A 25,532-nucleotide genomic window follows, 5' to 3' on the forward strand; every position below is an offset into this window, starting at 1 on the left:
TGTCTGCATCACGCAAAATATTTGAATTGAACCCGTATTACACTAATAACAGAACTGCCTTTTCAGATCGTACACCCTTCAAGGTCTGCAAATACTCAAATGTAATGAACAATTCAGCACAGCGCATGTCTAGGAAAGGGCTATAGTCTATCGAACATACCATAGAGTAATACTGACACCGAGTGGTCTGTTGGACATTTTTGTGATAAATGATCGCAAAATGCTCGATCAGCTGCAAAAACACAAAGACCAATGTTTCGTTGTATCTGTAAAATGAACTTGATAAAATAGAAGATTGAAAAGACCACATATTTATCTTCAGAATATACGAACAACAAATACATATGTTTATAAGAACAAAAATTACTCATATAGCCAAAAATAAAATGCAGTGCTAAAATGTGGCCCCATTCAACAAAATGAAATCTAACACTCACAAATTGAATTTACACTTGAAATAAAAAACATACCCTTATCATAGCTAGATTATAAAATTAATTCTTACCTCTCCAGAATCTCTTCTCCTGCGATCTGGTATCACTAGAGTATTCCTATTACTGCCAGGTGCTAGAGCAGAGCCGATACTCATTCTGGGTCCAACTAGCATGTACCGTTTGTCTCCAGATCTGTACTGAATGCTGTGACACAGAGTCCCATCGTAATTCATATCTTGTAAATACTTGGACGAATAGTCAGTCGATTTAGAGCACTGCATTACAATCAACACGATGATACTGATGATAAAAAGCACCGACACAGATCCCAATGTGATGATCAGATAAAATGTCACGTTGTTTCCCTCCTCGTCTTTAATTTCGTTTTTAACATCAGAAGCTGCAAAAGCCTCTTTGGGCTCCACAACTTTGACAATCACAGTTGCTGTTGCTGAGAGAGAAACGTTCCCATTGTCTTTCACCAGTATGACCAGTTTCTGCTGGGCCTCGTCTGTTTCTGTGAATGAGCGAAGGGTTCTTATCTGTCCTGTATAGCGGTCCAGACTAAAGAGACTGTGATCACTAACTTCCTGCAGTGAAAATAATAACCAGCCGTTGTATCCTATATCTGCGTCATAGGCTCTGACTTTAGTCACCAAGTGACCTGCGTTCACATTGCGGGGAATCTCCTCCACACCCTCAGCAGAACCGTTTGCACTGACTGGATATAAGATCACTGGAACATTGTCGTTCTGATCCAATATGAAAACGTTCACTGTCGCATTGTTACTAAGAGAGGGGCTTCCAGAGTCTGAGGCAACAACTTGAAATTGGAAAGTTTTTAAAGTTTCAAAGTCAAAGCTTTTTAATGCATAAATAACTCCTGTTTCCGAATGAATGTTTAAAAAAGATGTAACATCATCTTGATTTAAGTTGTAAATTATTGCCGCGTTCTCGTTTAAATCTTTGTCAAGGGCAACAACAGAGAATATAGAAGCGCCAGGGACGTTGTTTTCATGTAAATATAGTTCAAAAACATTATGGCTAAACTCTGGGAAGTTATCATTTACATCAGAGACTTGTATATTTAAGCGTTTAGACGCAGAAAGAGGTGGCTGTCCTAAATCAGTGGCTGTTATAGTGATTTCGTACCTCGACGTTTCTTCTCTATCTAAATGCCCCTTTGTCACTAAAGAATACATGTTCTCTTTAAATGACGATTTCAATTCAAATGGTACATTTTCAGGCAATGTGCAAATTACTCTCCCATTGACACCATAGTCTTTGTCAGAAACACTGATTAAAGCTAAAGCTGTTCCAGGACTTGCATTTTCAGGTATGACACTGGAAAGTGACGTTATCTCAATTTCAGGACAGTTATCATTAACATCAATAACCTTAATGCTGAGTTCTGCTTCAGCTATAAGAGGAGGCTGGCCTTTATCCGATGCCTGGATATCTAATTTAAATACATCTGTTTCCTCAAAGTCTATTATCCCTCTAACCTCTAACTCACCAGTGACCTTGTTAAGCATGAAGAGATCATGAACTTTTCCATCCACATTTTCGCCTAAAGAGTACTCAATCTCGCCGTTTAATCCATCGTCTAAATCAGTTGCGTTAATTTTAATTACGACACTACCAAAAATCGCATTTTCCTGGAGTGTTGCGGAATAGGAGTCTCGACTAAAGGTGGGCCGATTATCATTTATATCTAGAACAATAACGGTGATGTTAAGAGTCCCTGATTTTGGTGGATTTCCTCCGTCTGTAGCGGTCAGCGTGAGTCTATGTTTGCTCTGCCTCTCTCTATCCAGAGCTTTCTTTAAAACTAAAAACGGTATTTTAGATTCGTGCCTTTCTCTGACGTCAATATCAAATAATTCATTCTGACTTAATTTATAGTATCGAACAGCATTCGTTCCCAGATCCGGGTCTCGGGCTGTCTGCACTTGAAAACGCGTACCCAAAGGCGTATGCTCAGCAATTTCAAATTGCTGCTCAGATCTCGGGAAAACGGGCGAATTGTCATTTATATCGGTTATTTCCACTTCTATGTAATGCACCTCTAATGGGTTTTCAACAACGCATTTCAAACTTATAGAACAAATAGTGTTTCCATCACAAAGTTGCTCTCGGTCGATTCTCTTATTGACATACAATTCGCCATTGTTCTGATTTACCTGGAAACGAGCGTCTTCAGATCCAGAAACGATACGGAACCGTCGGTGCCCCAAATGACTGATATCAAGATTCAAATCCTTTGCAATATTTCCAACAACAGATCCTTCTTTAACTTCCTCTGGAACATTGTATTTTATTTGAGCAGTGACCATCTTTCCGAAGCCTAACAGGACACAGAGAGTAATCCGCCAACACAGCCTCCTCTTCCATTGTCCTCCGTCCTCCATTGCAAAAAACGACATTTATATTACCTATTCTTGCCACGAATCACGAGCTCTTCCTTATTTCTGAAATCCGGTACATTATGTTATGATGGTTTAAAAAAAGGAGGTGCGATACAGTTAACAATCAGGCTGCCTCGAACTCACGGTACACTGTTCACCGTGTCTGCACAATACAACATTTATTATTGTAGCTGATAGGGGAGGGTCTGCAACTGAACACTATTCTAGAGTAACACTGACACCATGTGGAGTGGATTCGTTCAAACAAAAAAGATCTTGAGACCAGCGAGACGACATAAACGTTAATAAAAATATGTTTTCTAAGCGGTTCCTGCAATGCTGTCAAAGCAGAGTGTCACTGACTGATTTGTATACGACTTTATTCATTTCTAACAAACCTCCAAGATGAAACAAATCACCAAATAGTGTAAAACTGTACTGAATAGCTGGTATGCAATTTAAATTATAAATCAAATAGTTCAGTGATCATTATTCAGACAAGCTTACCTCTCGAAAAGGTTCCATTCTCAAAAAATTACTATTTCAGCACTTCAGCAGCGGACAGCTCCGATATAACTTAATAAAAGGCCAAATGTTTGAACTCAAAGCACCATATAACAAATGTTACTACCGCGCCATCATAACCATATGTGGCGGGATGGTGAGGCGGAGAGCAAGATAACTAAAATAACCTCACATTAAGATACAGAAAGGCTTAACTGTAGCCAACTACGCCACCTAAGGACTTTCACCCCAGGATATACTGGTTCGTTCTTTCCAGAAAGGACTGAGACAGTTCTGCCAATTAAAACAAATGTTTATTTTACTAAAATACAATTCCTATGACAGTCACTAAAAAGTACCTTCCAATACAGTTACCAACACGGGCCAAGAAAAGGTACGTAAAAGAACAAACAATGTAAACACGCAGCCTTGGATTATAAAAAGGCACAAGGAAAAAGAATATTGCCCCACCTAAAACAGTAATCTACTCACTACAACCAACCACACACACTGGTGTTGCCCCCTGAACAACAGGGAATGAGAAACTCACTCGTGTTAAACACTGCACCCCAAAAAGAGGTGGGTAAAATACCCTTTCTCCTATTGGCCACAGGAGCCCCGAGCACTTACAATAAGTACAGTTAATCACAAACAAAACTAAATAAAGCAATAGTTACTGGTTCGTCAGTGAACTTCCTCAATGGGAAGCACTTCGTCTACAACCACAAATGGGGGAAACCAAGGACGAAACCAAAAGCACCCAAATTATAGCACTTACTGAAAGAAATTGTCACAAAACAAAAACATTAATGAAAATAAAACATTCAAAATTGAAACAAAACATTCAAAATAGAAACAAAACAACAGCGTAATCCGGGGCAGTGCGTCTTGCCCTTAAAGATACGCTTGCACTGCCAGAACTGGATGCAAGCCTGTTATACACATCCCTCCGACTGCGTTCACGATCCGTCTAGCTGCACTTGAAAGGTGTAATGACTGCAGGACACAAACCTTACATTACACACTAATATTATAAAATCACATTCTACATATCACTCATTATAAGATCACATTCCACACTGATTCACATACCTGATCAAACAATGAATGGGAAGATATGCTTACACTGCTCAGCTGGACGCAAGCCTGTTATGCAGGTCCCTCCGACTGCGTGCTCAACCAGTCTAACACATCTGTACAGGTTCTAGCTGCACTAGCACGGTATAATGACTGCCTGGAACAAACTTTAAATTATACACTAAGATATGAAAACAAACCACATATCACTCACTCACTCACTCACTCACTCACTCACTCACTCACTCACTCACTCACTCACTCACTCACTCACTCACTCACTCACTCACTCACTCACTCACTCACTCACCTGATTGACCAATACCCAGACTAAATGCCCCGAACCACACGACTCCGCTAGGAACAGGCGACCAGGTTGCAACGAGTAACGCATACCCAGCCATTTGAATACTGCCTTTTTATTTAGAGCGCAATCATGGTAATTCGTCACCAGCCGGTTACCTGACACCACTAAATCTACTGGGCAGATACTGCCAGTTCTCCACCAGGGGGAGTTATAGGGAGATTTCTATTCCACTACACATATAAACTCAATTCACGCATTTCTTGACTGTTAATCGATATGTATTGATAGAAATAGTAGTACTGAAAACTTAAATAATATTTAAAAAAAACACGATAATTAAATTCAATCTTACCTCCCCAGAATCTCTTCTCCTGCGATCTGGTATCACTAGAGTATTCCTATTACTGCCAGGTGCTAGAGTGGAGCCGATACTCATTCTGGGTCCAACTAGCATGTACCGTTTGTCTCCAGATCTGTACTGAATGCTGTGACACAGAGTCCCGTCGTAATTCGTTTCTTGTAAATACTTGGATGAATAGTCAGTAGATTTAGAGCACTGCATTACAATCAACACGATGATACTGATGATAAAAAGCACCGACACAGATCCCAATGTGATGATCAGATAAAATGTCACGTTGTTTTCCTCCTCGTCTTTTACTGCGTTTTTAACATCAGAAGCTGCAAAAGCCTCTTTTGGCTCTACAACTTTGACAATCACAGTCGCTGTTGCCGACAGAGAAACGTTCCCATTGTCTTTCACCAGTATGACCAGTTTATGCTGGGCCTCGTCTGTTTCTGTGAATGAGCGAAGGGTTCTTATCTGTCCTGTATAGCGGTCCAAACTAAAGAGACTGTGATCACTAACTTCCTGCAGGGAAAATAATAACCAGCCGTTGTATCCTATATCTGCGTCATAGGCTCTGACTTTAGTCACCAAATGACCTGCGTTCACATTGCGGGGAATCTCCTCCACACCCTCAGCAGAACCGTTTGCACTGACTGGATATAAGATCACTGGAACATTGTCGTTCTGATCCAAAATAAACACGTTCACTGTCACATTACTGCTCAGAGACGGAGATCCAGAGTCTGTCGCGAGAACGTAAAACTTAAACTTTTTGGCGTTTTCAAAATCAAAGCTTTTAAGCGCATAAATTGCTCCGGTCTCTGAATTAATATTTAGGAAAGACGTAATGTCACTTTGCGTCCCATTACCTCTAATAATCTGATATGAAATTATGGCGTTTTCATTTAAATCTTTGTCCAAAGCATTTAGTGTAAGAATAGGCTCGCCAGCAGCGTTGTTTTCATTTATATAAATTTCGAAGGGATTTTGTCCAAATTCAGGTGGGTTATCATTAACATCTGATACCTGTAAATTTAAAGTTTTATAAGAAGACAGTGGAGGTTGGCCCAGGTCGCTCGCTGTTATTGTAATCTCATAATGCGATATGATTTCACGGTCAAGGTTCCCTTTAGTTACCAATGAGTACATGTTTTCCTGAACCGATGGTTTTAATTCAAACGGAATATTTTCCGAGAGAGAGCACACAACTTTACCATTAACACCAGTATCTCTGTCAGTAACACTGATTAATGAGATTACAGTACCGGGTTTGGAGTTTTCACTTACAACATTTGATAGGGACATCACCTCAATGCTCGGCTTATTATCATTTATGTCAATTATTTTTATAATTACTCTACAATCGGTGGTCAAAGGGGGCTGTCCGTTATCTGAAGCCTGTATATCCAGCTTGTAAACGCCGCTTTTTTCGAAATCTACCTCTCCTATTACACGTATTTCCCCAGTCAAGCTATCCAGGCTAAATACATTAAACATGTTTTGCTTGTTTTCCCCTCCAAAGACGTAAGACACTTCACCATTTGGACCGTAGTCAGAATCATTAGCCATAATTTTCATTACTGATGTTCCAATTTGCACGTTTTCACGTAGAGTTGAAGAATAAACGTCTTGACTAAACACAGGGCGGTTGTCATTTACGTCAAGAACGAGAACTGTGATGTTTAATGCACCTGATCTCTGCGGATTGCCTCCATCTATTGCTGTTAATGTTAAATTGTGTTCTGCCTTGTGCTCACGGTCAAGAGGTTTTTTCAAAACCAAAAAAGGCAGTTTATCTTCTCCCCTGTCCCTTATTTCTAGATCAAAATGTTCGTTTTGACTCAATTTATACAAGCGTACAGAATTAGCTCCTATATCGGGGTCGTGCGCGGCTTGTAGCTGAACACGCGTACCCTGAAGAGTGGATTCGGCTATTTCTAATCTCTTTTCTTTTTCGGTAAATGTAGGAGAATGGTCATTTACATCAATTATCTCAACGCCAACATAATGGATCTCGAGTGGATTTTCCACCACGATTTTTAAATTAATCAAACAGGGGCCATTACTATCACAAAGCTTTTCTCTGTCAATTTTGCTATGAACATACAAGACGCCATTGATTTGATTTACCACGAAAAGTGTTTCATCTGATCCAGACACGATACGGAACCGTCTGTCCAATAAGGTACTGACATCAAGTCCCAAATCCTTAGCAATATTTCCAACAACCGATCCCTCTTTCACTTCTTCTGGAACAGAGTATCTAATTTGGGCTGAAACTCGGTGCTCAATTCTCAGCAGCAAAGACAAACAGACAGCTATCCACCAGTACTCCCATCCGCGCCTTTGTCCTCCAGCCTCCATTGCGAACGAAGTGCTTTCGAAATCCAACAATAAACCCAGCAACCTGATCAGTTTATACTCAAAAACTAATAGAATAGATCCATCCCAAGGCAACACAAGTCATTTATCAAATAACAACAGCCGCAGTCCTGCAGTTTGGTGAATCGTCTTCAAACTAAAATCATGGTACCCTTGGCGGAAAACAATTTGCCCGTAGCATCAGAATATGGGGGCAGGGTATATAGACGCTTTCCCTGTATGACACTGACACCACGAGGTTTCTTTTGAATGACACAAATTTGCTAAACATCTTTACAACAAGAGCAAAATATAAGCCTTACGTACACGTATCTTTTTCATTTCAAATATTAAAATATTACAACCGCTATACAATTTTCTCTGCGTAATTTTTAAACAAACAACAACAACTTCCATAACTAATAAAATACAGGCCAACTGGACAGCGCCAGGCTGACACAAACCAATCTATATTCAAAAGTCTGAACAAACTATAATCATAACCACCAAATAGAACAGAACATCTGTTGCTCATAAGAAAGAGAATGCACACAAACTGCTGTCACTGTTGTCAGCAAAATTTTAGACGTCGCATATATCTAAATATATAATTCCGGAGGCGATAAAAAAACCTCACAGAGAAAAATAGATAAATTTAAAAAGGTGTGCTTACCTCTCCAGAATCTCTTCTCCTTCGATCTGGTATCACTAGAGTATTCCTATTACTGCCAGGTGCTAGAGTAGAACCGATACTCATTCTGGGTCCAACTAGCATGTACCGTTTGTCTCCAGATCTGTATTGAATGCTGTGACACAGAGTCCCGTCGTAATTCATATCTTGTAAATACTTGGACGAATAGTCAGTAGATTTAGAGCACTGCATTACAATCAGCACGATGATGCTGATGATAAAAAGCACCGACACAGAGCCCAATGTGATGATCAAATAAAATGTCACGTTGTTTTCCTCCTCGTCCTTTTCTGCATTTTTAACATCAGAAGCTGCAAAAGCCTCTTTGGGCTCCACAACTTTGACAATCACAGTCGCTGTTGCTGACAGAGAAACGTTCCCATTGTCTTTCACCAGTATAACCAGTTTATGCTGGGCCTCGTCTGTTTCTGTGAATGAGCGAAGGGTTCTTATCTGTCCTGTATAGCGGTCCAAACTAAAGAGACTGTGATCACTAACTTCCAGCAGTGAAAATAATAACCAGCCGTTGTATCCTATATCTGCGTCATAGGCTCTGACTTTAGTCACCAAATGACCTGCGTTCACATTGCGGGGAATCTCCTCCACACCCTCAGCAGAACCGTTTGCACTGACTGGATATAAGATCACTGGAACATTGTCGTTCTGATCCAATATAAACACGTTCACTGTCACATTACTGCTCAGAGACGGAGATCCAGAGTCTGTAGCGAGCACGTGGAATTTGAAAGTTTTTAAAGTTTCAAAGTCAAAGCTTTTAAGCGCATATACTTGTCCATTGTCTGAATTTACATTTAGGAAAGAGGCCATTTTACTTTTTGTCCCTTCTTCTCTAATAATTTGATACGTTATCGCAGCATTTTCGTTTAGGTCTATGTCAAATGCGCTTACGGAGAATACAGATGCGCCCGGGGGGATATTTTCCATTATATATAGTTCTAACGGATTTTGAGTAAATTCTGGCACGTTATCGTTGACGTCTGATATATGCACCTTCAGTGTTTTTATTGAGGACAAAGGAGGCTTACCTAGATCTGTGGCTGTTATCGTGACATCATATTGAGACACGAGCTCTCTGTCTAACTTTGATTTCGTCACTAGAGAGTACATACCTTCCTTGAAGGACGGCTTTAATTCAAAAGGCACATTATCAGACAGCCTGCAAACAACTTTGCCATTGATGTCCGAGTCTTTATCAGTAATGCTTATAAACGAAATTACCGTCCCTGGCTTAGAATCTTCAGGAACTATGTCAGACAAAGAGGTAACGTCAACCTCAGGACTGTTATCATTTTTGTCAATTATTTTGATAACAATTCTACATATGCTTGACTTTGGTGGCTGGCCTTTATCTGATGCCATAATACCGAATCTATAAACATCATTTTTCTCAAAATCCACAATGCTTTTTACCCTGATTACTCCAGTACTGTCCAATTCAAAGGTTTCGTAAACAAATTTTTCGTTATTTTTTACAAACGAATAAACTATTTCGCCATTCTGACCTTCATCTAAATCGGTAGCATTTACTTTAATGACAAGAGTACCGACTGGGGAGTTTTCTTCTAAAGCAACAGAATAAAGCTCTTGGCTAAATTTTGGCCTGTTATCATTGTCATCTAGCACGGTGACATTAATGGTTATGCTCCCTGATCGCGGTGGATTTCCACCGTCTACAGCCGTCACTATGAGACTGTGATTGACCTGACGCTCTCTATCAAGTAATTTACGCAATTTTAAGATGGGGACTTTTTTCTCGTCTCCATTTTCACGTAACTCAAGTTCAAAATACTCTGTATGGCTCAGTTTATAAAATCGAACCGAATTTATGCCATAATCAGGGTCTTGCGCCTCCTGCATCTGAAAGTCCTCACCAGGTAGGGTCGATTCTGCTATTTCTAACACCAATTCTTTATCAGAAAAAGAAGGTGCATGGTCATTAACGTCGGTTACATCAACTTCGACATAATGTACTTCAAGGGGATTTTCAACAACAGTTTTTAAAATTATCAAACAAGCGACATGTCCGTCACACAGCTCCTCTCTATCGATATGGCTATCCACATAAAGCACGCCATTGTTCTGATTTACCTTAAAAAGAGCGTAATTTGATCCGGAAACTATACGGAACCGTCTGTCGATCAATGTACTGACATCCAGACCCAAATCCTTAGCAACATTTCCCACAATAGATCCCTTTTTTGTTTCCTCTGGAATCGTGTATCTTATCTGAGCAGCAACCTGAAGTCCGAGGCACATCAGCAGAGAGAAATAAAAAGCAATCCGCCAGTACTCCCATGCGCGCCTTTGTCCTAGAGCATTCATTATTAAAACCTTCTATTGGTGAACAACTATACAATTAAACTCTAGACAGAATTGAAGAACTGGAATCTGCGACGACAAATCCCATGTATTAAAACGTGCTTGATATCGTACTGGTTCAGAACCGTCTGTGCTCTTTATTCTGGTAGCCTTACGCAAACGGGGAGGGCCGCAATAAAAACAGGTTCCTTGTGTAATACTGACACCACGAGGTCCACTCCACCATGTGGAAACTTAAAAACATTTGTTACTTCTTATGTAAAAAATATATAGGTGTTATCTAGCAGATATGGCATTATTTTGTAAACGTTAACATTTGTTTATATTTATTTTTTTTGTTCCACGAGGAAGCAAAACTACAAACTATCGCTTATAAATAATGATCTGTAGTAATTCCATTCTAAAAGATCAGCAAGAGCACATTTCAGCAGTACTGACCTGGACAGTTCCACTGAAATGAATGACAACACTGAATCGTGCTATTGCGGAACAATAGAGGCATGTTTCCTTAAAGGCACGAATAAACGAGATACAGCTTGCAAGCTTTATCTAATAAAATCCGTTCACGTCTTTCAAACCACCTGCGACGCCATGGCATGAATAGGAAATGGCAGCGTCCTCAACAGTTAAAGATACTTCAAAATTGTTTCATGCGCTTTGTATATTTCCTTATATTAAAGGCACAACCCATACAACGGTTAACACGGTGCGGTACAATACAATTACTAAAATATTTGATATTAAACGAATTAGGTAAAAATAATTTTACTGTGATCAACAACACTGTAAACAATCTGACCTCAACTCAAAATAATTCTAGTAGTTGCATCCAATATTTATTTTGCAAGAATGTCAATTGTCATGGCAATACTAGTCTGTTCCTTACATTTTTAACCAGGCCAAGTGAAAAAAAACAACAAGATGTTTAGATGTCAAGGTCTGAAAGTTTCAGTAGTGAAAGCAATACATAACCCCACACAAATAAATAAGATCGACATACAATAATCGATCATACATAATTTATATATGGGCCAGTGATGGGTGGCTGTATCTTGCTGTGACTAAAATATGAAATTAATAATAATAATAATGCATTTTATTTCATGGCGCCTTTCAAAACACCCAAGGTCGCCTCACAAGCAATGTACAGATCACATAAAACAAAACAAACAACAAACCTACAGCATATACATGTACAGTGCAGATAAGTCTCAGTAAAACATGTTATACAAAAGCCTGTTTAAAAAGATATGTCTTTAGACTTAATCTTAAATTAACTTATTGATCACACTTAGTATTGTTCTAAATTGAAACTATACAACCCCAAATTCACATTGCTTCTTTAGTATTATATTGACATTTATTCGGCGGACTTTACAGTAGGCATTTATGCACGATTAAAATTGCTTTTGACACGGTAGCCAGCATATAAATACAAATAACCAGCGTTACCTCAATATATAAAACTTGAATGTGGCCTTAGAAGTCATAATCGTATGCGGTCATCAAGAACGTCAGGCTAGTTTTGCGAAAAATGCACTGAAAAACTAAAGGCCTATAAATTAGCAACAGCACACGTTGATACATAAAAAGGCCAAGCCGGAAGAAGAAATCAAATTCTGCGCAGAATCGATCACTGGTGATCAGTGCAAGATGCATGCCGGTTAGAAATGTGTTACGTCCGCCTTGCCGTGACGTGTGACAACAAATAAACTATCGCGGTAATAAATTGTTCTCATAACCACCTTCATTTAAAAGCAGTGACAATTCAATAGCATTTGTTATTTTATAAAAAATATAACAAATGCATTTATTAAAGTATAACAAAAACATTACAAAACAAGATGGTTTACCGTTTACATTCAAAAACATCAATTTTAAGAACTTGGGGCTAAGACAAGAAAAAATGTATGAAAGAGAATACAAACCAAACAACAAAGAAGACAAAATGTGTTTTTATATTATGGAATAAGTCTAACAAAATTCAAGCTTTTAATTATTTGCTTTTGAAAGCGCTTTTGAATACTGTCCCAAACTATTCTTAAATACGATTAACAGGGTGATTTAAAAAAAACTTTTTCACAGTTTTCATATTTAATTTTACAACATGTTCAATTTAACCACAACTATTGCCTATATTATCTTTAAATATCCTGATGCTGATTTTCTCAGCGTAAATAAATTAAAACTGCAAATACAATGATTTATTCACTATCTTTATAATCTAGGCTAGCTATTTTCAAGTGTGATATATTATTTAACTCTGCCTATATTTAACTTTTTTTAAATCTGACATCTCTAACTCTCACTTTTTCTAAATCTTTTCTCGCCTTTTTATACACGAAAGCAGAACAAAATGGGTGTGTGTGTATAATATGCTCATTTTTATTTTGTTAATATGTACGTTTACAGGTCACACATTAAAAGACGTTTTGTTGGTCCTTCATTGTCTGTGAAACTCCTCTTTATCACGTTTCAAACAAATGGGTGTGATAGTCATTGAATATGTTCTGGTGTCTGGATAATATGGTGAGCAGTGACACCTTGTGGTTTAGTCACACAGATCACGTGATGAACTCGGCCCCACCCGCCCGCCCCTCTGGGTCTCTGTTCCCCCTCCCACCACATCCTCCTTTGTGTGTGGATTCCCAGATTTCCTCTGGTCTGTGAGATCTGAAAACTGAAAGGAACATTTCGACACCAGGGGGCAGAGTGAAATATCGTCTATCAAGCAGATTTTGTTACAAAAAGATACAGCTGTTACTAAACATTATAGCCAATGTGGGACTTGTGTTTAAATCGCTAAATGTTTAATAAATATATATCATCTCTATCCTCACCAGCATTGCTCATGTTATATTGTTTTTAATAAACGCAGTTACCTATTGACATAAATGTCTGCATTGCAAATTACTAAGACAGTGGAACACAAAATAGATTCATAGGCTATATTTGAGCTGTCCGGATGCGGTGAGTTTTTCGTCTGTGCATCAGATTACAGGCTGCATCACGCTCCCCTCCCCGCCTGCAGCCCGTTGCCATGGCAACGGACCTTCAGCTTGGTGGGTCTCTGTCTCTAGAGGGAAGGGGACAAAATTCAGCCAAATATACCAGTGACAGAAACAACAGTCTAATGTTTAATTAATCATCCCGATGGGTGTGTTTTTTGTTTAATTTAATTAAATCATGATTTTACTTTAACACACCCCCACCATTTGTCTTTCATTCGGTCGCCAAAGGAGACAGGCTCCTGTTGCCTAGAAACCGGCAGTTAGCCCGGTTTCATGTGGCTGAACCTAATGTCATCAGTGTTTCTGAAAAGCAGAGCTGTTGTGATGTTGACAATGTTGTGGTTTATGAGAGATTGATCAAGTTCTGTAATGGGCATTAACGTGCGAGGACCTGCATGGTAAAATGCTGACGGTGTTTAGCAGAAGAGCTGCATGTGTGTGTGCTGCAGCAGTTTTGATGGGTGCTGCAGTCTCTGCTGTAAGACTGAGAAAGAGAGATCTGGGTCAAGAGGCAAAAAAGCAGTTCTTCCTGTGTTCTGATACACATCATTTTCACAGAAGCTGGCAGTCAGGACAATATTTAATGCTGTATTTTCTGTATTGTATTTACTGATTCACATCATATGCAGAGATGACCTCATCATTACCCCTCACCCACCCAAACAAAATCACACTCACCCACAGACACAGACGCAGCTGAAAATCATGCAAAGTAATGTTTTTGTTTCAGATATGATACTTCTATACCCACAAAAAGCCAGAATATATTGAACAAACAATTGTTTTAGTGTTTACTCCATTGTGCTCAATCTACAGACTGATTGTTGCTCACATGTAAAAGCAAAAACATATTACATTTCATCACATGTAGAATGACAAATCACACATTTCAATCCATTATTAATAATGCAGCACAAATACCAGCAGGTAATGATGAGCACAGAGGGTTTGGCGAGTTTCACCCAGGCAGATCAGATGTGTTCAGCTGTGGAAAAGCAGTTTATCTCCTTAAAGAGTACAGTATTAGACAGAGAATTTTAATAAATTCTGTGCATTGGAATAATGGAAAAGATGAAAACGGCCTTCTCAGAACTCACAATTGATAAATAAAAACAGCTTCGTTGGACAGAGGGGAATAAAAGCATGTGACAGGTCTACAGCAATGACAGTTTGCTCTATGAGCTATCGCTATATATAGGCAGTCCATTTAGAAAATTAGGCTTTTGGGAAAATGAATCCTAGCAGTGACCTACTTTTTGCAGTTAGCCGTTGGCCCGCCCTCATTCTCTGTTACATGCAGTATCAAAAAACAAACTCTAGCAGCAATCCATCCCTCTCTCTCCCTGACTGGTGTTTCACAACACTGTGGATCCGTCAACATTACCCAATCTTTATCAGCTGTTATATTCTAAGGTCACACGCTATATTCAACATTTGTAAATTTAAAGATGTTTAATTTAAGTAAACCAACAATTGTCATCTGGTTAAAGATTTATTTATCGTCTATCATGGCAAACAAACAGGCCGGTCCCTGCATTGATTGCATGAGAAGTTGACCTTATGATCTGGTTATCTGTGCTGCCTGAGGAAGCCATGAAACCATCAGAAACCTGTGATGATGATGATTATTATTTTCCATAAATTACATTTTAGAAATGTAGTAAAATAACAACATCATAATATGCATTACAAAAGAAAACATTAGATAACTGGAAAAAACTTATTTAAAGCAGCAATCTGAGTTAAAATCAGTACTATTGTTAACACCAGACAAAGGAAATAAAAAACTGTTTCACTGCAAAATGCAATGTACTTTTTTATATTTTATATCTATTTTACAGTGGTAAAGCATTACCAAGTGCATTAAACTATCACATTCCATAATATCAGATGAAAACAATTGAAACTATAATAAAACATAAAAACTTCCCCAACCAAAATTTCTTCATGCTTAAAAATCACTCATCACCATCCACAGAACCGCATTACAAGCATCAGAATGAAATCTGACCGGTGAGTAAAAGCTTTCAAATGGATTCACCACAGGACTTTTGAAATAGTGAACCAAGATTAAATCATTTAGAGAAAATAATTGGCAAACACACCTTGACAGGTTCAGGCTTGAACAAATTTTGAGTCTTTAATATTTAGTGAAGGCTGAAAAATTACTTTGGCTGTTTGTTAAACTGAACAACAATGTTTGTCCTTTATGTTATTATCATTCAAAAGGGTGATCTTTTTTTATCTTATCACAAAAGTAAGATGAAAAACACACTGATGAATATACAAAAATTATATAAGTTTAGATCTTAGAAAGAAAACACAAGAGTATGAAGAAATGGCCACTCTTGTGACACAAACCTCTGCACTGTGACAACACCAAGCTGCATTCCTCAATGTCAGCTGACAAAACAAAGGAAGCAGTGTGACAGAGATTTTACAGCCTCAACTAAACTCAAAATGTGATGATGAAGGCGAATCATATCAGAAGAGCTAATATCAGTTCTCCGTTTTAGGGAATCATTCTTAAAATTCAAAATAAATACTGACACAAACAGCACCACAGACTATATTACAACACTAGAGACAAGAGCAGAGAATTTATACAGCGCCACAACTTGATTGCTGTGATCTATTAGGTATATACTGAATAATACTTGATCCAAGCTAACACACATCTGAACTGATTTATACATCCATTACAGGGACAAATGCTTTTCAAGTCCAAACTCACTTTAAACTGCCATTGTCCGCTTTGTGTTTGGGTAATTTCACTTAATGCTCATTTCACTGAACTCTACTTCAAATTCCTTCAAATGTCAATACATTTAAGAGTGCAGTATCATGCGAACACAAGCATTCTGATTTTACAGAAAAGGTTATTTGATAAAGAAAGGAGCTGTTCTGTTTGTATTTGTGGAATATATATGTATTGTAAAAGCAAAAAAGTCAGCTTTTAGGGTTTGGGTTAGTAGTAATAATTGATGTCCCCTATTTAGTCCATGTGTGTGTATGCTTACAATTCCAAGTCCAATTTGGGGTGGTCAGGTATCGATGATTACTTTGTATCCACAGGAAAAAAGTGTTATTTGCTCCAGCCATGAGCTTCTCGGGGAAAGGAATTAAAAAGCGAGGGCAATACTGCCAAACTCTCCAAACACTGGGATAAAGATGCAAGTCGTCGAGGGTCATTTTCATCTCGGTTGGATGTTACAGGTGGGCAGACGGGCAGGCTGATACAGGTCCTCAGGTCGAACTGCTACTGGTAGTTGTGGATGCCTGTCAACAAAAAAGAAAACAGGACAATTAGAGGCAGGACTTATGACATTCTTCTCTTTGTGACCAGCCTGAATCTGAACACGTCTCATGCAACCTGTCACTCAGATAAAAGGCTTCAGGCAAGACAGAAGGTGGGACCTTGGTTTGATTGACAGGTGGCGGGGGGTGGGTTGATCAATGAGAACCATGCTCAGAAATTGAGTGGGGTTGATGGAGTGATGAAAGGGCAACGAGTGGATGGCTGTCGTAATTTGTTTCCCATCATTCGTGGGAAGGGAATTGAACAGACGTGAACCAGAAACCCACCAGCGAATTTACCAACCATTCAAACACACAAGCTCGTACAAGCAGATAAGATCGTACAACAAACAGGCCGAGAGATAAACATTCAGTACACATCCATCATCATAACTCACATCATGCAGTAGAGCTATATTTGCTCAAATGTATTCAATTGTTAGTTGAAATAGGTCGCCAATTTACTAGACGTGTAAGGCAAAATGTCCAAAATACTCTCGTTTATTTAATGGAAATGAATGTCAACAAATGCTGTCGATTACTATATTCCCAGGAACAAACCCCAAATCTTTTGCATTGACATATGTCCTCCCCATATCTTAAAACCAACCGGCACCGGAAATAGTCAAGTGCAAAAGTTGTGAAGGGTTAAGATTGACATTTTTTTAATTTGACAGCATCAGTTAACATTCACTTACAAAAATTAATATATTAATGATCTTTCTGTGTTTCACACTCTTCAAAAGGTCAAAGAGTTTTAAACAACATAAAGGGAGTAAATTATGACAACATTTTGAAAACTGATTCACTTATTTATATGGTCAGATTAATATGAGCAACATTCAAACCCTCAGCTGCTGTCAATCAAACCACAGACATTGTTATTGTCTTGTTTCTGCTGGTCACAGGTGTCTATGAAGGTTTGTTAGGCTGCAGACCATAAGCAGTTAAAGTGGAAAGAAACAGTTGTTTAAGAGATCGGAGTCTAACTGAAACTGCAAACTTTAATTCGGCCTGTACTGGCATGTTGCTGAATCGTATGCAATTGTATCATTTAACATCAAGAGGTGTTAAAAGCCTTTAGTAATATAATAGATTTGGATTCAGTTGTACAAATTGGGTCCTTGGCTCCTCCTATAACAGTCAAACTTCACTGACAAAACAACACCAACCACACAGAGAAACACAGAATCACACATATTAAAGGAAAGGTGAAAGGGCGCTTGGATCAGGCGCTGCAGAAATCGAGAGAATGGTGAAGTCAGGTCTGCATACCTCCAGCGTGACAAGGGACCTCGTTCATTTTGAGTACTTTAGAACGGAAACAAAAACAAAAGACATACAGTTTAATGTTTAGGTTATGACATAATCATCTATCACAAACTGAACCATAATATTTCACTGAAATGAGGATTTCGCACTTTACTGTCAACAAAATGAGATTTAAATCACTGTTTCGTTTTTGCATGTCTCCCGCCATCATGGGTGAATGAAGATCAACAGTGAATTATCAAGTCACATATAATATGATAGAGTATGTTTCATGGTATTCTCCTCTAGCATTTTGTCTGAAATATCACTGACACCAGGCACCTGCGGAACAAAATAATAATGTCAAAACATGACAAACGCATATTCATCACAAATCTACTTATACAGATACTAAGTTATGTCTCTGTCTGGGAAGCAGACAAATAAGAAATACACCTGAAAGAGAATTTAGAGAGAAGTTGCGTCCTTCTATTCATCTGACAACGACTTACCTGCGACACTCTGACCATTGTCAAGATGTTATGAAATAAAACAAAAAAGCTACTAACAAACAAACAAAACTTGTTACACACAACAACCGCAGATATATATAACTATAAGTATAATTGTTTTAACCATGAAATGTATCATATTTGACCAGAAACGGTTGTGCTTCAAATTATTTTTTTAAGACTAATTCTACTCATTGCTTGGAAGTGATATCACACTCAATGATATTAATTCAAATCTGGAATTAAAGGCTGAGACCCTATGATAAATCCGGACACTGGCCACACAAATGCCGGAATGCAAAGATCAAAATATCAACACAAACATACATTCGTATTCGCATTTAAAACGTAAGAAAACAATCACTTCTTTGGTGTTCCATTTATCTAATGCAACATTAAATATGACGTTCAGATATATAGTTGTTCCAACATTTATTGTAACACTTAAACCAATTGCTAATTGCTTTCTTGTATTCATAAATGTGTTTATATCAATATAATGTATTTATATTTCAGGGACAACAGTAGCACAGAAAATAGATTTAGCATGAGCGCATACTATTAAGATCCTTGTGAACATCAGAACTAGGAGAAAAAGCAAATCAGTGAAGCAGGTCTACCTGAACCAAGAAAGAGAAAGAGAGAGGGGGGATGTGAAACCTGCATGCACAGATTTACACTCCAAACACACACCAGATCTCTCACTGTGGCAGCTGCTTCATCAAGATGAAAACTGAGAATACATGTAGATGAACAACGTAATACATGACGCTGTAGAAAAAAAATAAAAAAAATAGCAAATGTAAACAGCTGAATTAGTGTTCGCAACAATTGTTAGTTCTGTCTCATTTATATTATAATATGAATAATCTTAAAATGAAAATGCTCTTAATAAATAATAACTAAATAAGAGTAGTTAGATAAAGCTCTTGACTATATAGGAAAGGTAAGCAGAACACACAACAGAACGGTGGCATCAGAAGAGCAGAAAATGACAAATATCCAAACATACTATAAAAGTGACTCATAACTACTGAAGCAAAGTACAGAATTGAATACAACAAGCCAAAAGAAAGCTTGAAAGTTGGAAATATAAAAGCTGTGAATGTGCACCCAAAGGCCACAATCTGAAGAGAAGCTTTCATGTACAAGAACTTACCATTGCATCCGCAAGTTTAAAACTAAAACCATGTTATCCAAAACCAGCACTCCGGTTTGAGTTCTTCGAAGGTCAACTTTACCTGGACAACATGTTAGATCCTGAGCCTACCTGTAGAGTAGATGCAGCAGAGTCGCTGGTCTCAGTCAGTCCGGTGCTTCTCGGTATACTGGACACGATGTATCTCGAGCCCTTTGGCACAGGCTGTCTAACCACCAGCTTTCCTTTCCTCGTCTCCGCTAGAAATAAACTGTACCAGTAGGCATCGTTGGACACTAAAGTGGAATCTGCGATGGTAGAGTTCCTCTCACTGATAACACTGTTCCTGCTGGGAGGAGCCGCTTTGCTGGGCTTTGGTTTCTGACACTTGAGAACGATGGTCACCAATATGGTGATGAGTAAAAGAAATGACACTGAGCCCAGTCCAATCACCAGATACAGGTTTAAATCTGAGAAGATGTCATATTCCAAAGGCACCTCAGTCATGTCAGCATAGGTTTTAAGGGCGGTCTCCACCGTGGACAGTTTGATGGTCACTGTAGCAGAGAGCGCGGGATCTCCGTTGTCTTTGGCGATCACCACCAGCCGCTGATGACGCGAGTCTCTGTAACTGAACATTCTCATGGTCCGAATCTCTCCGTTGTACTGATCCAAACTGAATAATGTTGCGTCTGTGTTCTGGAGAAACTGGTACGTGATTCGTGAGTTGTGCACTGAATCAGAGTCTATCGCAATGACTTTGGCGATCAGAGTTCCTTTATCGGTGGATCTCGGGATCTTTTCCTCAACCACAGAGCCGTGTGCGCGCCATGGAGACACTATAACGGGGGTGTTGTCGTTCTGATCCATAATAATAATGTGAACGGTCACGTTACTGCTGAGTGGAGGGACACCAGAGTCTCGGGCCTCTATGTGAAAAAGAAACTCCTTCTCTATCTCATAATCAAATGTCTTTAACGCGTAAAGGTTGCCGTTCTCTGGGTTAATAGAAAACAACATGGACATGGAGGTGTTCACTATTTCCTTCTCTATTATAAAATAAACTAGATACTGGTTTTCATGGAGATCTGGGTCTATAGCAGTTAAAGAGCTCAGTAAAGCTCCAGGTGCGTTATTCTCCATAACAGGTATCGTGAAGAACGTCTGAGGAAACTGAGGAACATTGTCGTTCACGTCCAGCAGCTCTACAGTTATAGTTTCATTATCAGATAACGGTGGGTTGCCCCTGTCAGTCACAGTAATAGTGATTTCATATTCTGGCATTTTTTCACGATCTAACGGCTCTGAAACTATTAACTCATAATAATTATCAGATGATTCTTTAAGCGCAAACGGTAAATCATCAGAAATATTAATATCCACCTGTCCATTTTCTCCAGAATCTTTATCACTCACACTAACAACTGCAATCACTGTATTTACAGGTATATCCTCTTTCACTGGACTAGACAATGACTTGATAGAAATTTCAGGATGATTGTCATTCATATCTGTGACTAAAATATTTACTTTACACTTTCCAGAAAGACTATTGACTCCTTTATCTGTTGCTATAATTTCCATGTCATAAATCCTGAAATCCTCGTAATTTATCATTTCTTTCACTCTGATTTCTCCATTCTCAGGATTCAGGCTGAATGTCTGCTGTGTTTTCTCTGAGGTATAGAGACTGTATGAATAAACAATATCTGAATTTGAGCCTTCATCTCTGTCTGATGCATTTAATTTGACCACAAGACTACCAATAGGCGCGTTTTCTGTTAGATTTATAGTAGAACTATCTTTGTCGAATTGAGGGGCGTTGTCATTCGTGTCCAGTACGCGCACAATAATGCTAGCTGTGCCAGAGCGCGCAGGGACCCCTCCATCCACAGCAGTGAGTATCAGATTATGTAAAGTTTGATCTTCGCGATCTAATGATTTTTTAAGTATTAAGTCAGCAAATTTAGACCCATCTCTCCCTGTCTGTACTTCAATATCAAAATTTTCGCTCTCACTCAAGTAGTAACCTTTGATTGAATTTGAACCAATATCAGGATCGACTGCATTACTCAGAGAAAATCTCTCACCAACAGATGTAGATTCAGACACGTCCAAATGTATCGTATCTCTACGAAAATTAGGCGCATTGTCATTGATATCCATTATTTCCAATTCAATGTTAAATATACGAACCGGGTTCTCCAGTATGACTTCCATTTTTAGGTAACAAACGGTTTTAGATGTGCAGAGATATTCTCTGTCAATCCTCTCCAAAATAAACAACTCACCAGTGTCTTTGTTCACATCCAGATATTTCTTATTCGCAATGATGTCTAATCTGAGTTTGCGCCTTCCCAGCGTTTGCACATCGATTCCTAAATCGGCAGCCAGATTAGCCACCACAGATCCGACCTCCATTTCCTCCGGAATAGAATAATGGGTGACAGAAGACGCTGTATAAATGACTGCCGAAACCAGAACAAACGTAGCAATGTACTTCATCCTGGGCTGCGCCTCCATTCCTTTTGTGAACTGTGTTGTCGTCACAAATCCAAAAAGCCGTTATCAAAAAACAATAGTGATATGATCACCAAGGAAAACGACTACGATTATCACAAGGTTGACATAGTTTTAGCTGCGTTCTAAATACGTATTAGAACCATATCTAACGGTGAAAGAAAACTGTAGATTTTGCGTTCGCGCACGGAGTGAAATGACCGCTGGCAAGCGCCAATTGACATGCGAATAGAAAATAAATAAATAAATGAAGGAGAGCCCCGTTTTGTTGGTGCACAGCGACACGTTGCGCATTTTGTGAAGATCTGACTGACAGGACAAAGATTTTTTTCAAAATGTAACGAATTCTTACCTTCAATTTCGGAATGCGTCATCTGGAAAAATAATACTGAGAAAACATGAAATCATATTTTCCATTTAAGATAAATAAGGTATAAATATAATGCAAACGTACAATAGTTTATTTAAATTACCTGTAGAGTAGATGCAGCAGAGTCGCTGGTCTCAGTCAGTCCGGTGCTCCTCGGTATACTGGACACGATGTATCTCGAGCCCTTTGGCACAGGCTGTCTAACCACCAGCTTTCCTTTCCTCGTCTCCGCTAGAAATAAACTGTACCAGTAGGCATCGTTGGACACCAGAGTGGAATCTGCGATGGTAGAGTTCCTCTCACTGATAACACTGTTCCTGCTGGGAGGAGCCGCTTTGCTGGGCTTTGGTTTCTGACACTTGAGAACGATGGTCACCAATATGGTGATGAGTAAAAGAAATGACACTGAGCCCAGTCCAATCACCAGATACAGGTTTAAATCTGAGAAGATGTCATATTCCAAAGGCACCTCAGTCATGTCAGCATAGGTTTTAAGGGCGGTCTCCACCGTGGACAGTTTGATGGTCACTGTAGCAGAGAGCGCGGGCTCTCCGTTGTCTTTGGCGATCACCACCAGCCGCTGGTGACGCGAGTCTCTGTAACTGAACATTCTCATGGTCCGAATCTCTCCGTTGTACTGATCCAAACTGAATAATGTTGCGTCGGTGTTCTGGAGAAACTGGTACGCGATTCGTGAGTTGTGCACTGAATCAGAGTCTATCGCAATGACTTTGGCGATCAGAGTTCCTTTATCGGTGGATCTCGGGATCTTTTCCTCAACCACAGAGCCGTGCGCGCGCCATGGAGACACTATAACGGGCGTGTTGTCGTTCTGATCCATAATAATAATGTGAACGGTCACGTTACTGCTGAGTGGAGGGACACCAGAGTCTCGGGCCTCTATGTGAAAAAGAAACTCCTTCTCTATCTCATAATCAAACGTCTTTAACGCGTAAAGATTACCGTTCTCTGGGTTAATGGAAAACAACATGGAAATAGAGGTGTTCACTATTTCCTTCTCTATTATGAAATAAACTAGATACTGGTTTTCATGGAGATCTGGGTCTATAGCAGTTAAAGAGCTCAGTAAAGCTCCAGGTGCGTTATTCTCCATAACAGGTATCGTGTAGAACGTCTGAGGAAACTTAGGAACATTGTCGTTCACGTCCAGCAGCTCTACAGTTATAGTTTCATTATCAGATAACGGTGGGTTGCCCCTGTCAGTCACAGTAATAGTGATTTCATATTCTGGCATTTTTTCACGATCTAACGGCTCTGAAACTATTAACTCATAATAATTATCAGATGATTCTTTAAGCGCAAACGGTAAATCATCAGAAATATTAATATCCACCTGTCCATTTTCTCCAGAATCTTTATCACTCACACTAACAACTGCAATCACTGTATTTACAGGTATATCCTCTTTCACTGGACTAGACAATGACTTGATAGAAATTTCAGGATGATTGTCATTAATATCTGTGATTAAAATATTTACTTTACACTTTCCAGAAAGACTATTGACTCCTTTATCTGTTGCTATAATTTCCATGTCATAAATCCTAAAATCCTCGTAATTTATCATTTCTTTCACTCTGATTTCTCCATTCTCAGGATTCAGACTGAATGTCTGCTGTGTTTTCTCTGAGGTATAGAGACTGTACGAGTAAATAATTTCGGAATTTGAGCTCTCGTCTTTATCGGATGCGTTTAATTTGACCACAAGACTACCAATAGGCGCGTTTTCTGTTAGATTTATAGTATAACTGTCTTTATCGAATCGAGGGGCGTTGTCGTTCGTGTCAAGTACGCGCACAATAATGCTAGCTGTGCCAGAGCGCGCTGGGACTCCGCCATCCACAGCAGTGAGTAAAAGGTTATGTGAAGTGTTTTCTTCTCTGTCTAATGCCTTTTTAAGTATCAAGTCAGCAAACTTAGATCCATCTCGTCCTGTCTGAATCTCAATGTTAAAATAATCGCTTTCACTTAGATAATAAGTCTTCACAGAGTTTGAACCTGTGTCAGGATCTACAGCATTAGTAAGAGAAAACCTCTCCCCTGCAGCAGTTGCTTCTGATATGTCTAGATGCATTGTATCTCTCCGAAAACGTGGCGCGTTATCATTTATGTCGGTTATTTCCAATTCAATATTGAACATTCGAATCGGATTCTCTAAGGTTGCATCCACTTTCAGCACACATGTTGTGACTGATTTTGATGTGCAAAGACTCTCTCTATCGATCCTTTCCAAAATGTACAGCTCGCCCGTGTCTTTGTTAACCTCAAGATATTTTTTATTAGCCACGACATCCAGCCGCATTTTACGTTTACCAAGACTTTTCAAATCCAGCCCCAAATCAGATACCAAATTTGCAACCACGGACCCTTCATCCATTTCCTCGGGAATGGTATAGTGCGTAACCGCAAATACTGTATGAAACAAAGCCGTAGCAAAAACGAAGACGTACCTTATCCAAAGCAGATCTTTTTGCTCCATAGTTTTGAATACCTCTCAAGTACAGTCACAAGATCCAAAATATATTTAAACGAAAAAATTGTACATTAGAATGCACAAAAAAAAACAGAAATGGACAGATATGTAAGAGGTAAGACAGTACTGTCTGAAAGAGAGACGGCAATGTTGTCGTTAAGAAACTGCAATGGCGACAATGAACGTGTGGGTGAAACATGAAAGCGCATTTTCTTGGTGGACAGCGACTCTTTGCGCACAAGACCAAGGATTGCAGAAACATTATAAGGGTGAACGTAAAAGCGCAGTACATAAATTATTTTTTTGGAAAAGTACAAGTATTTAAAAAACGGCCACACAAGTCAGAAGAACACGAAATATTTTTAGATAATGGTTCAAAATATTAACGGTACAAAAGTTATTGTACGGTATCCTCTGAAACATTGAGGCAAGTAAAGCAAAACGAACCACAGGTTAAGACGTAAACAT

General features: G+C 39.0%; 3 protein-coding genes across 3 annotated transcripts; all 3 read right to left on the minus strand.

Annotated features, from left to right (window-relative positions):
- Nucleotides 1–37: 37 nt before the first annotated feature.
- LOC306907381 (protocadherin alpha-8-like) lies at nt 38–7,443 on the minus strand (the record flags this gene model as incomplete). Its single annotated transcript, XM_079479436.1, has 4 exons — nt 38–85; nt 161–232; nt 506–679; nt 5,083–7,443. 4 exons carry the CDS (start codon nt 7,441–7,443, stop codon nt 38–40), a joined length of 2,655 nt encoding a protein of 884 aa, XP_079335562.1.
- Nucleotides 7,444–8,095: 652 nt separating this feature from the next.
- Nucleotides 8,096–10,474, minus strand: LOC306907382 (protocadherin alpha-8-like; the record flags this gene model as incomplete). The annotated part of the gene is made up of 1 exon (XM_079479437.1): nt 8,096–10,474. One exon carries the CDS (start codon nt 10,472–10,474, stop codon nt 8,096–8,098), a length of 2,379 nt encoding a protein of 792 aa, XP_079335563.1.
- A 3,577-nt stretch (nt 10,475–14,051) lies between these two features.
- LOC306907612 (protocadherin beta-16-like) lies at nt 14,052–25,070 on the minus strand (the record flags this gene model as incomplete). Its single annotated transcript, XM_079479843.1, has 3 exons — nt 14,052–16,761; nt 18,055–20,883; nt 22,674–25,070. 2 exons carry the CDS (start codon nt 25,068–25,070, stop codon nt 19,780–19,782), a joined length of 3,501 nt encoding a protein of 1,166 aa, XP_079335969.1. The 3' UTR covers nt 14,052–16,761; nt 18,055–19,779.
- Between the last annotated feature and the right edge of the window lie 462 nt (nt 25,071–25,532).

The sequence above is a fragment of the Barbatula barbatula genome (assembly GCF_947034865.1).
Source record: "Barbatula barbatula genome assembly, chromosome: 18".
In the NCBI taxonomy this organism is placed as follows: Eukaryota; Metazoa; Chordata; class Actinopteri; order Cypriniformes; family Nemacheilidae; genus Barbatula; species Barbatula barbatula.